Source organism: Passer domesticus, chromosome 8 (genome assembly GCF_036417665.1).
Source record: "Passer domesticus isolate bPasDom1 chromosome 8, bPasDom1.hap1, whole genome shotgun sequence".
In the NCBI taxonomy this organism is placed as follows: Eukaryota; Metazoa; Chordata; class Aves; order Passeriformes; family Passeridae; genus Passer; species Passer domesticus.
This window is the reverse complement of record NC_087481.1, coordinates 46,949,209-46,962,324: the sequence shown is the minus strand read 5'-3', so window position 1 is coordinate 46,962,324 and position 13,116 is coordinate 46,949,209. Positions and strand designations below refer to the sequence as shown.

Here is a 13,116-nt window from a genome sequence, read left to right as displayed (position 1 = left end):
CCTGTTTCTCTTTTACTCCCTGAGGCCTTGTCCCTCTTCTTTTAAAAACAACAGCCCTGTTACTCTGGGCTTATTTCTGCTGAGTTCTGTGAAGTGTTGTTGTCCACTGTGGCCTCTGTAGGACTGTCCTTCTGTTGTCGTGTTCTTTGTTGGAGGAAGAGGGTCTGGTAATTGTGCATATGCTCAGTCTTCTCTCTTATTGATGTGGGCATATCTTGGGCTTTCTATGTAGGTGACAACGTCAGACATTATTTCACTGGTGCCCAAGGCCCACCAGGCCCTCCAGGCCCACCTGGACTTATCACCACTGCAGATGGGATGACCTTGGATTATGCAGAGCTGGCTACCCGTGTCATGAGCTATATGACAAGTAAGCACCATGTTGGTAAACTCTGTACTGAGTCATGCCCTCAGCTGAGCTTGTGCAGCACCTAGGAGGTAAGAACCAGAGGAGAAATAGAGTGCTGCTTTTTAAATAGCGGCACTCCAACCAGGTTATTCATCTTCAGCAGTCCAGGCCCAGGACTCTGCAAGCTGAGGTGTCCTCTGAGCCTTGTCCTTTTTTAATGGTTAGATTAACTAGCAATTGCTGCCATTTAAAAAGTCTTATATTAAACATTTGCTGTTAGACTCTTTGACACCCCAAAGACCCCAAACAGAGATGGCTTTATTTAGTCTATGTGTTCTCAAGTATTTGGGGGTTGTCTTGTGTGCTTGGGGCCCTCCTAAAGTAGATGAAATCCCCAGAGATTTTGGAAGTAGCCTGGAATCTCAACCAGAAATGCACGGAGCACACAGCTGTGTGTGATGACCCAGAGATGACCAGGAGGTGTGAGAGAGCAAGTGTTTGATAGCTGGGGGCATGAGAAGGCCATTCTACCAGTTAATTAATTCATCTGTCCTTTGTTCTTTCCTGAACCCCCCTCACCTTTTGTCTCATACTGGCTCATGTAAAACCTTTTTGTTCCCACAGGCTCTTCAGGTCGCTATGAGTCATTTTCTAGCTCAGTATCCACTACATCCCTTTTGTACCAAGAACTTCTGGACTTGCTGCAAAGTAAGTGATCCTCAAGGGAAACACGGGATTGAGGGTAAAGCATCCTGGAGATCTCCCTTTCCCTTCCAGTCTCCAGTCTGCAGCTGGAGTTACCTGCAGCTGCTTCAGGGTGTTCTGCTTTCCAGCTCCCCCACTCTCACTGTTCCCCTCATAGCCTAGCTATATTGTTGTTCTTAAGGTGCAGGGGACCCCCAACTCTACATTCTTTTCTATACACACTGTTACTGCGGGCTGACAGGTAAGTTCCCAGGTTGTCATTTGGCTGTCGCTGAAGGTAATGATTTTGCTGGCCAGCACTGTGTTCCAAATGGCTCCAAAGTGTCACAAAACTCAGCATGGTCTTTTCCAGCTGAGCTGCTTTTTGTTCCCTTTACCCAAGAAATTTGTCCAGGGTGTCCTGAAAAAAACAGACCAGAGGGAGGTCCCTTAAGCCATCCAAATTCTCATCCTCCTCCTACCCTTATTTATAGGAGCCTTGTAAGAAATGTTTCTGGCACCATATATAGGACAATTCACTCAGAAAAGAGGGAGGAAAGGAGCTTTGCATCCATAGCTTTTGATGGTTTCTTTGGTGGAGGGGGCTCAGCTCACAGGCTGGGAACTCCTCACACCTGGTGTCTGTGCAGCAGCTGGACAGCCTTAAAAGATGCTTTTTTTCATTTCTAGGAGAAGAAATTCGTCAGTATCTCATTGGACCTCGGGGCCCACCGGGACCTCCTGGGCCAGGGGGAGATGGAATGTCTCTGTCACTGGATTATGATGAGCTGACCAGGAGGTTTATCAGCTACTTGTCAAGTAATGGTTTTATTAGTGTGTTTCCCTCTATTCCTTTGGGGGCCCAGCACAAAGCTCATTCTGTCAAGTCAGTAGAAATTATTCCAGTGCTAATTGTGTGAACCCCTGTGTACAGAGACTTCCTCACAGGGTCTGTGAGAGACTTGGAAGAGAACAAAGATACTCTGTAGCTAAGATACCACTGACAGATTAGTAATGAATCCTTTCGTTGTTAAAAATTGAGCTTAGGAACAAAATTTCGTCTTAGCCATCTTAGAAGTCCCATCAACACCTTTAAGTGACTTTCTAACCTTTATCTCTGTGGTCAGGATATATTTCTCTGTGAAAGAGTTGGTCTGTGCCCACTTTGTGTCAAGACAGCTCAGGCAACAAACTCTTAGAAGATAGTTGAAACAATTTCTAGTCTCTGCTTCATATTCCGTCTGTAAAGGGGTGATATGGCATATAAGAACTGTTTGACAGAGAGAACTCCTTGGGTATCCCAGCAGCAGTGCTAAAATGCCTAATCCTGGTAGCTGCAAGCCTAATCTCTGCTTAAAAACACACCTGGTCCAGGCTTAGTTTCTCTGAACTGCTCTTTGAGACCAGGTGTCACTAGTGGAGTGCCTCTGAGATGGAGGGAATTTTCAACAGGAAAAGGCAGCACTCCAATGGCTCAGGCAGGACAGTTGCATTTTTGTCAACAGGGACATTTCATTAACAGAAATCACAAAGTGCAGAGTGTTGCCCTAGAGCTGCAGACACAGGGAGAGCAGCACATGCATCAGCCTGTGGGTTGCAGCTGAGCTGCAAGTCCAGGGGTGCCCCCACCATGTAACAGGTTCATGAGGTGCAGAACTGTTGCCAGGAATAGAAGCCTCTGACTGCCTGTCTGTAGGTGTCCTTGGGATAGTCAGGGCCAAGTCACAAGTCCAGAACAAAGTTTGAGCTCTGGCTCCTGGCACAGCCTGCTGATGGGGACACCCCCCTCTACAGGAGTCCCTCCTGCATTGTCTGTGAACAAGCCTGTCTGCTCACACTGTAACACCCTATGCTGATAATATGGATCTGTTTGATTTTGCAGGTTCTGGGATGAGCATTGGACTGCCTGGACCACCTGGGCCTCCAGGGTCACCTGGCATATCTTACAGTGACCTGACAGCGTACCTGAGAAGTAAGCCAACCTCTTCACTCCCCTGCCATGGGGCTCTATGTGCCCCCAGGATTTTATTTTACAGCCTTCGTCACAGAATTTCCCTTTTGGCCTATCATCACAAACCCTCTGATGGTCCTTTGTCCTTAGCAGCACTGCAGGCACCTGCACATCCCACAGGGGGCTGCAGCTGGATCACCATGCTCCTGTGAGGAGCAGTGGGGCTGTCTTGGAGATGGGCATGAAGGGGCCCTTTGTTGTATCCAAACTCTGCAGCATAAAGGCATCATTTCTTATGCCTCTTTAAAAGTGTATTTTAAAAATAAGGACTTTACTCTCTTTGGAATCACCTGACTGTCCAATGTGACATCTACATGCAGGGAAGTGGGGTGCACCGAGAAGTCTGCACCACGAGTGCTGGAGAGAAAAAAACCTTCTACTTGCCTGTATCAGGCATAACCTGTATTGCCAAGGAGCTTTCATTAGGGTTGTGGCTGTTTGGGTGACTTCTTTTCTTCCCTTGTGTCTTGCAGACTCTGAATTCAGTGGTGTTGTTGGGCCCCCTGGTCCTGCAGGCCCCCCAGGACCTCCAGGGATCCCTGGATCACCTGGCACCTCTCTGGAGGACATCTCTGCCTACCTTCAAAGTAAAGCCCTTGTGTTTCTCACAGCTGGCAGGGTGTTTTTAGATGCTGGGGGGATTTGAGGCTGAGATTTATCTTAGCAGGGATGTGACTGCCCACTGGAAACAAAGTCACTATAAAGAAAAGAATTTTGTCAATGTTGTCTGTAAAGGGATAGAAGTTGGGGTTGGAACCTTTAAACTTTCAAGATCCCCAGACATGTGAAATTTCCTTATCCTCTCACTGATGGAAAATAATTCTTTCCCTCTCTCAAGATGTTGGATACTCTTCCCTTTCTGGAGTCCGGGGCCCACCTGGCCCTCCTGGCCCTCCAGGACCACCAGGTTTCTCTGGAACCGGCCTCCTGTCCTATGCTGACATCACCAACAGCGACGAGTTCAGGAGTGAGCTGATCCAGTACCTGAAGAGTAAGGGAACACCATCCATCCTTCCTGCACACATCCCAAGACATGCTTTACCTTGTAGTACCTTCACCTACACCTGTGTAGATGACTGGCTCTGCCACAGCTGAGACATTCCTGTAGGAGCCTTCCCTGAACTGGGGCTACCACAACACCTTCCCTCTACAGCCAGATCTACAGGAGTGCGCTGCACCCTGTAGGCTTTTCCCTTCTCAGTCCAACTGCCAGCCAAAGTCTGTCTTGAGACAACAGGGACAAGCACTGGGTAGTTACAGTTGGCCTGTGCTGAACATGGGTCCCTAGTAAGGTCACCAGCAGAGTTTTACCATGGGAAAAGCATTTTCTTTGGCAAACACTGCCCACAGAGCCATGGATAATGGAGGGGTTGGAAGGCAACACTGAGCTAGCTGTGAAGCACCAATGGTCTGAGCTCATCCTGGCAAGTCATCCAGGGCAGGCTTTCAAAGACACCTCATTTTGGCAAACTGGTCACAGAATGGCTCTTTTGGCAGAGGTGCTGAAATTTGCCTGAGGAGTGCAGCCTTTTACAAAATCATTGGGCATGTTCCTAAGATTGGGCACACAAAATTGTGGGAGAGATGGGAAGGAAGAGGGTGTCTTGCCATCTGTGAAGTTCAAGGTTGACATGTGCCTGCTGCCTGAGAAATGGCACTGGATGAGGGTCACTGATGGTTGGTGGGACACACTCCAGTCTTCATTCAGGTGCTATCACAGGACCTCTGTCAAGCCCAGTGTCCCTGAACTTCTCCCCTTGTATTTTGTAGGTGATGAAGTTCGAAGCTACATCTCAGGACCCCCTGGACCCCCTGGGCCACAGGGACCACCAGGACCCAAAGGAGACAGTGGCTTTGTGTCTGGGTCTATGTCTTCATCATACCAAGGGTTACGAGCTTCTGAGCACTTACATGGAGGATCCCTTGGTGCTGAGGGCTCCCACGGGGGCTCACTGGGCACAGGCAGCTCATATGGCAGCTCCATGAGCAGCAGATCCTCTTACCACGCCTCAGTGGGCAGCGATGGCACTTACGATGCCTCCATGGGCACTGATGGGGCTTTCGACGGGCTGCTGACAGAGGAGGAATCACACAGGAGATCAGCAGGGTCAAGCAGATCCTACAGCAACTCCTTCACTGGTTCACTGGATTACAACGAGCTGGCACTCCGTGTGTCAGAGAGCCTGCAGAGTGAGTGTAATGCCTGCTCATCCTGACCCTCCCTATCCCAGCCTACAACTCCAAACCCCCTGTGCCCGGTCACGCTGTTCACTTCCCTCTCCTTCCTGCTGCCTACACATCTCCCTTACACCTTCTGCCTCAGCATGCAGCCACAGTTCTCCCAGAGCTCCTTTCAAATGACATCTTTAATTCCACAGGTCGAGGTATTCTCCAGGACCTGATGTCTTACACAGCACAGGGACCTGCAGGTCCCCCAGGCCCTCCTGGTCCTCCTGGCATCAGCAAGGTCTTTGCAGCCTATGGCAATGTCACCGCAGACCTCATGGACTTCTTTAGAAGTGAGTGACATTTTGGCTTGGCATTTCTGGCTCATGGATATTAGATCTCCCCAACCTCTGACAGAGCTACTGATCTTCTCACCTTTGCGCACTGCAAAAGTCAAGGTGCAGAGTTGAAGGTGGATGGTCTTTCCATCTTCTTCCTTGCTTACTGGGGAGGTGCAGTCATATCATTAGGAAGGACATCAGTTTTTCCCACTATTGGTAGGAGACTCATCCCAAACCCTGAAGGCCTCTGTGCTTTCAAGCTCTGTGGCCCATTTTAACATGGCTGGGCTGGCACATGTACAGAAACATGAGCTAGCTGCTCACTCTGCTCTCAGATTCCCCATCCTGAACATGGGCCAGCTCCAGCCCTAGTGACAGTCAGGACACGCAGAGAGATTGACAGAGCAGTGCTGGTAAAATGACATCACAACCTATCCTTGGGACTTTGTTGGGACCAAAACCCTGTTTTAAAACCTTGCTGTCAGTCTAATCCCATCTAACCAAGAAAAATGTGCTTCCAGTGTGACTCACAGCTTTTCTGAGTGGGCAGTGGTTTCTCCCATTCCTTCACTCTCTCCTTCATTTCCCTCTCCAGCACATGGTGCCATCCAGGGGCCACCCGGTGAAAAGGGAGAGAGGGGTTATCGTGGACCCAAAGGTAAGGCTTGCCATCCTTTCCCTCTTCAGCCTTGTCATGCCCAGGAAGCAGCATTGTGACCACAGAGGTCACAGCACTGCTCGAGGTCACACCTTCTCACAGTGAGGGTGGCACCTTTAGGATCTCAGCCAAAACATTGTCCTGACTTGGTGTCCCTTCCCGTGGCCTGTCCCTGTCTGTGGGTAATTTGTGCTCAAAGGCAAACTTGGTTTTCTCATTCTTTCAGGTGACCCTGGGCCGATGGGCCCACCAGGACGACAAGGGCACAGGGGACCAAAAGGAGAGAAGGGAGAGAAAGGTAGGAACACCTGCCATTTCCAGGAGAGCAGGGTTTGACTGTCACAAGTGGCACCATCCCATCCCTGGGAATAGCTGGAAAACACAGCCTCAGTTTTTTGTTTGGATCTTTTGTCTTTTTACATGGTCTTTTCAACTAACTCTCCTTTTGATTTTTCTGGTCCCCAGGTGAACAACTTTATGTTGGCAGAAGAAAAAGAAGAGCTGCTGGTGTTTAAGGAAAGAGGTAGCTCAGTTTTGCACAGGGCAACATTCCCAGCAGCCTGTAGAAAATTAGCCTGAGTCTTCACTGCCTTAATGCTAAAACATCCTCACTGCTCAGCTGACCCCTTAGAGTTGATAGTTCAGATCTGAATGTCTCTTGTGTGTGTCCAGCATGGCCCTAGTGTGGGTGTTTGCTCCTTTTACTGATGTTTGGCTTCATGCCCCTGAGCTCCCAGGCTGATGTCCTTGGGATGACAAGGGCTTCCTGTCTTACCTAGTCCAGGTTTCTTGTACTACTCCCAGATATGTAAAAACCTGAGTTTTTTAACAACTAGCCAACTATGCAGAAAAAAGAAAACAATCCCATCCCTACCAAACGTACAGTTTGTCAGGGATCAGATGCAGCCCACAAGGTCCTGTGAAAGACCTTGGTCTTGCTCCACCCTGGGATTCCCTCTCCACAAGCTCTGCCAACCCCAAGTGGAGCCCGTTTATAGCAGCACAGCGAGACAGGACACACATGGGGCCAAACCAAAGCACTTTTAAACGTAATTTGTTTATCTCTTAAAAGTATTTTTATATTTTTTTCTGTTTTTTTAAACACTGGTGAAAAATAATCTTTAATGTAAACAGCCCAATTAAAGTGTGTTTTTAACCCCATCCCTGAACTATTGAGGATGGCTGTTCTGTGCTTGCAGGTTGGTGTGGGCAGGGTGAGGCACCTGAGATGGGTCTGAGGTACAATGGTAAATACAATGGCACAACATTAAATACTTTATACTCAGTTGTTTTACACATTGTAAATCATCCCCTTCCCTCAAACACCTGTACAAATCACTTGTATTTCATGCAAGTTTTCCATCAACAAAACTCAGACGATCTCAGCAAACTGTGATTTTATTGTATTTACAGCAGAATTATTACAATATTCTACAGAAAGCCATGAAATCAAATTACTTTGAAAAACAAGACAAAAAAAATCTCCCAAAACTGTTGTATGGCTGCTACTGCAAGTTCACTTCCACAAGCTGTACAGAGACCCTTAGCCAATTATTCATCCATCTCATGATTTTTGGTTGCTTTCTGTAAGGCAAAAATAACTTGGTTTGCAGATAATACAAAACATTCAACAAACCACTGGGAGAGCTCGAGGCTGGCGGTGCCTCAGGCGCGTGTTTTGTCACAGGATGCTCCTGCTCTGCTTGGCTTCCTGACAGAAAATAGGGTGACAGTACATTAGATGCCACTCCATGTCCCTTCCTAGTTTCTGTTCTTTCCACCATTTTAGGACTGATTCTCATTACCAGAGAAGCTTTACCACCTAATTGTAAGTGTGGAAGACTTTGTTAAATCAGGGTAACCCTGGACTCAGCCACTCCCGTCTACTTTCAGTACAGGGAAAGCACACGAGCCCTTTCTCATGGGTTGGGCATGAGCATGTTTTTTGCTTAAGGGGTTTTCCTCTGGCACCACTGACTGCCCAGACAACAGATGTGCAAAGGAGCTACAATAAACAAAGCATGACAACTGAGCTGGAGAAAAGAGATGCAGAACAAGTAAAATTTCTATAAAAGAAACACTGTTAATTTCCTTTGTCTTCTTCCCTTTATCTGTTCTCATCTTTTGCAAGACTGAGAAATGATGGGACACCTTGGCCTTGGCTTGCATGTAAACAAGGAAGATTAATTCTCTCTCACCTTAACTTCAGCTGCTATGAAGATGACTGAAATAGCCTGAGAATGGGAAATTTGCATGGACACATCAATGCAAGGAAGTTTCAGAGATCGAGAACTACAGATTTTTATGTAAAATGATGAGAGTGTAAATCCTAACATAAAACTTATCGACACAGTGATGGCCCTAAACGCTCCCCCCTGCCCTTTTCTCCAACAACCAGACAGTCACTGTCATCCAACTTGCCCCTCTTCCCCATAGCAGATGAACCAAAAAGCAGTAGATCAGTGGAAGCAACTAGCACCAAGCTTATTTGTACATTTCAGTTTTCAGCAGTGAAGTATTTCTGAGGTCCTGGGAGCTACAGCTGCACAACAGCTCTGAAAATCAGGCTACCTAAAAGTGGACTCAAGTGCCTGAAGTTAAACCACCTATTTGAATCTTTCCTATACCAAAGCAAGCTTGAAATATTTGCAAGGCAGATACTATTTCAATTGGAGAATCAGCTTAAACTTCCTATGTGACACTGCTGTCACAGTAGACATGGTGTGACAAAAACTGTTTCATTGCTGCTTTGCTTAGCTCTGTCCTAGTTAAGGTGCCATGTTTCCAATTTTTAAGGATAATAATTCAGTAGAATAGAGTTACCATAAAGTCCTCTGGGACAGAAGAATGATTTCTTTAACTGTATGACAGATCAGATATTGAGTACCTGGGAATGCAATTTTAAAAGAATATTAGCTTAAAAGATTACCTGGAAAAAAGGATGCAGCTCAGACTGAACATCAGTTTTTAATGTGATGTGAAAAATCACTCTGATTGAATGCTGATGGTCAGGACAATGCAGCCAGCAGGGAATTTGAATTCAGGTGCCAATTCAAATAAAGGTTATCCTTCAGAAGGTGTTTATAAATCAGGACCTCCATAAGCAACCATATGAATAACCACTTCAGTATTGTATCTTTACATGCTGTATATAGTTCTCATGTATACACCAGCGACAGCAGAGTGCTTGGAGAAGGAAAATGTTATTTATGGGGATCAGAGAGGATCAAATGCTGGAGTATTTCTTCATAAAGTAAGCAGGAAAGTTCCCCTGGAACTTCAGAAGATCAAGTGCTGCCACAGCCCATTTTCTGCTGGGTTGGTAACCCCTCCTCAGCCAGAATCTCCTAAAAACAAGTAGTAGGTGCACCTGAAGACCTTCAGCCCCCGATCTCCCTGGATGCCTTAAGCAGTACCAAAATGCACTTTCAGAGCTTGGGAAGCACATGGTGTGAGGCTAAGGCCCTTGCAAGCAAGTCTTCTGAGAGGATCAGTTGTAAACACCGGAGGACAACCCACACACAGCACTGCAATCCAGGGGTTTATTGCCTTTTCTCATTTTCCTGTGGACAGAATTTACAATGTAGTAAAACCCAGTGGTGAGCAAATACTGATTTGTGGTTAGCTTTGGAGGAGCATGTGGGGACAATGAGATCTGCCAAACAGTAAGAATTTGTAAATAAGTACGTTGTTTTGGCTGCAGAAAACACGCTTTACCACCCTGGAGATGGAGCTGCTAACATTCATTAGGGAGCTGACGTGAGATAGTACCAAGATTGGATTTCGCATCTCAGGAGGTGTCTTTTAGGCCTATGTGAGACTAAATTAAATTTGAATTGAATTTTCTGACACTGATACAATACTGTAACACCTCTATCACATTCTGCAACACTTAAACCCAATTTTATCAGTCTACATGTGTAAGTACCCATGCTAGTTCTTGTTATCACTCAGTAAACATATTTTTGTGCTTGGTATCAATTCTCAGCCCAGTTCACAAGGCTGCAAGTGCTTCACAGGGCTCCCCACCTGGAGACCTGAGCAAGGCTTCCATTGCCACACGTGATCCCTCCCTTCATCCCAGAGCTCAGTTACAGTTATTTGTGCAATTTACAATGAGATCAGATTGCAACACCTGTGTGAAAAGGATCTTCAAATAAAAGATGTAAGAGATTCAGACGGAGGTAAACAGAGTGCCAATACACATTAGCAATGTATCACTGAAACTACCAAAAATGTAAGGAGAAGATTATTACATTTCCCTGTGAGGATTTAATGGGCATGAATGTAGACATAATCCAGAAGAGGAAATCTGCCTGCCCTGCCTACTCCCCAGGTAAAGCACTGAGCCTGCTTCATATGAAATTGCAAACAAATTCTGTTAAATAGAGATTAGGATTATTTAATGTTATTTTAGTAACAGTCAATTTATGAAGGTGGAGCTTAAAAAGCAAAAGGTCTTCAAAGACTTGTTTCTCCCTACTAAACAACAATTCAAAAAACTTTGCATTTAGCAACAAAGAACATTCTAGAGATATGGTGTGTGAATTTACAACAGTACACAATACACATTTAAAATAATAAATGCCAGAAATTAAGGCTAACTATTAAAGTAATTATGCTATCAAAAAGTTACAAAATTTAAATTAAAACATGCATTTTCCAATTTTCTTTTTACTGTGCTGTCTTCATTGAGAAGATACTGGTTCAACATCCAAGGATTTCAGCATCCAAGGTTTCAACCACAGCAGATTAAAGTCCTATGTTAATTTCTGAGTTCATTGCCATGCAGCAACACTGCTCCCATGAAATGAACGCCATGGAATGGGCACCAGTTGCACGGTCAAAGCAAGCAAACAAAACGGGTGCAGTTGATGCCCAAAGATATCAGAGTAAGTCAGGCCTCAAAAGACAGAAGCAAATACTATTTTACAAATAGAGCTCCAACATACCCAAGTACAGCTTGTAACACTGTCTTGATATGACTCAACCTCTATCCACCAAAAGGAGTGCAGCAAAAGTGACCTAATACAGCTGTATTTCCCTACCCCGCTATAGGAGACACAGTTCAGATTTCCCACTACAGATCAGTCAGGCAAATAACTTATGGTACATCTAGGAACTCAAAAAATAAAACCTGCCTATGTTAGTAGGTGGCAACACAAAAGCAAAACACCCAGCTTCATAAAGGAGTTTGTATATTTAACTTAAATCTTTCCTTAAAATAATAATAATAAAAAAAAGCAAACTAACACTTCTAGTGAAATCAGACTTTAGCCATGGTTATTTATAAATATGACCATCCACCTCCACTTCTGTGATGGAGTTCAAATGAACAGACTTTGGTAAGAACAGAACAATGGCTCTACCCATTCCAGGTACAGTTAGAGAAACCACGTGCATTTTGCACACCGCTTTCTAAAAAATACATTCTACAGTTTTTCAATTTGTAGAACTAACCACCTGTATGTAATAGCTAAAGAAAATAATAAACTGTGCATTTTAAAGTTAGCATTTCTTTCACCTTTACATATTTTAGTGCAAAATATTTTAGGGTGAGGATTTACAACAAAAATGGCAGTAGCAGCAAGAAATCTTGTTTTGTACAGTAACAGCAACACTAAGGAGTTTTGTGTTTTTAAATGACAAAACAGTATCCTGTTGCCAGGATCAGCATATCTAAGTGTTTCAGGCACTGTGTTAATTAAACTAGCACCCCATTTCATTATGGAACTAATGGACAAAACATGTCATGGAGATCAGCTCAGTTTAATTTATGCCAGAGGTCTCTTTCGAAAGAAGTTGCAAAGGCTTTTGTTTTTGCCAATTGCGTTTAAACATAAGGGTTTGTTTTTTCTGATTACTGGCATGTTCTTAGTAATTAGTTTCAGTCCTTGCCACAAAGACACTGCTCACATTATAAAATTTCAAACCTCTCATGGCAGTTTCAAATGTGGAATTCTGTCTTGGAGAAATCTGATGCTTAAAAACACAGTAGCAGAACTAATATTACACCATTTAAATGTTCAGATGAGAAACCATTTTTTTATGATGAGAAAGAGCATAATTAATATTTCAGGCTTAAAGTCAAAACCGTAGGTAACGTACTTTTAGAGACTGGGATAAAAAGCCCACTTAGTCTTGAAACATCTGAAGGACGTAACAATACCACTGTACACCAACACTCGGTTTGTTTCTTCTGTTCAGGGGAGTGAAGAAACCGCTCCTGACACTGATTGTCTCCACTGAAAACAAGACACGTGAGGTCCCCGATGTTCATTCGCCGCGGGTAAGTCGGGTTAGACCGTAAAGAGGGAAAATTCCAAACACCAAAAGACCTACAGAAGTTCCCAGAGTTATGACCCAGTGGAGTGAAGACTGGGGATTGGGTAGAATTTGGAAATCCGGCTTTGTGCTGAAGGATTAAGGCATTCAGATTCTCCAGTCATTTTAAAGAAAACTTCCTGTTCCTGCAGTTTTCTGGCAAATTCTTCTTCCAGCATCTAAAACCAAAATCAGATTGTCACAGGATTAACAAGACAAAGTACAAGAAACCCATTATTATGGAGACATTTTTTTCTGATTGATCTCTGAACTGTGTGAAACTCTACTACATTCCCTTTTAAAATAAAATAATCCCCCCAAGACCAACCTCCACCACCAGCTATATGTCTGCTATATACCACTCAATTTTTGTAGTAACCTACTGGCTTTTAAGAATGAATTCCTACCCTCAGATTTACCTCCAGCTAAGTTTTCTGTGCAAACCTGCACACATGTGCTGCAGGTGGGAGCCCTGCAAAGAGGCTGGTAACAACCAGCCTGTTTTGGTGCACCTGCCCCTTGCTCAGCTTATGCAATTTTTAAACATCTTTTATTACACAGTGAACTGCAACAGCTTTGTACA

The 13,116-nt window shown here is 44.8% G+C and overlaps 2 protein-coding genes across 5 annotated transcripts in view; one reads left to right on the top strand and one right to left on the bottom strand.

Annotated features, from left to right (window-relative positions):
- The window catches only part of COL17A1 (collagen type XVII alpha 1 chain), a 60,062-nt gene extending 50,095 nt beyond the window's left edge, over nt 1-9,967 (top strand). The window contains exons 47-57 of the mRNA XM_064431224.1: nt 233-370; nt 974-1,057; nt 1,724-1,852; nt 2,916-3,005; nt 3,518-3,631; nt 3,883-4,035; nt 4,815-5,234; nt 5,423-5,563; nt 6,147-6,209; nt 6,436-6,507; nt 6,675-9,967. Of these exons, the coding sequence (XP_064287294.1) occupies nt 233-370; nt 974-1,057; nt 1,724-1,852; nt 2,916-3,005; nt 3,518-3,631; nt 3,883-4,035; nt 4,815-5,234; nt 5,423-5,563; nt 6,147-6,209; nt 6,436-6,507; nt 6,675-6,724 (1,454 nt within the window). The 3' untranslated portion in view covers nt 6,725-9,967. The remainder of the gene's footprint in view (nt 1-232; nt 371-973; nt 1,058-1,723; nt 1,853-2,915; nt 3,006-3,517; nt 3,632-3,882; nt 4,036-4,814; nt 5,235-5,422; nt 5,564-6,146; nt 6,210-6,435; nt 6,508-6,674) is intronic.
- SLK (STE20 like kinase) overlaps nt 7,592-13,116 on the bottom strand; it is a 49,375-nt gene continuing 43,850 nt past the window's right edge. For all 4 annotated transcript variants that reach the window (XM_064431221.1, XM_064431220.1, XM_064431222.1 and 1 more), the window contains one exon: nt 7,592-12,712. In XM_064431221.1, the coding sequence (XP_064287291.1) occupies nt 12,566-12,712 (147 nt within the window). In that variant the 3' untranslated portion in view covers nt 7,592-12,565. The remainder of the gene's footprint in view (nt 12,713-13,116) is intronic.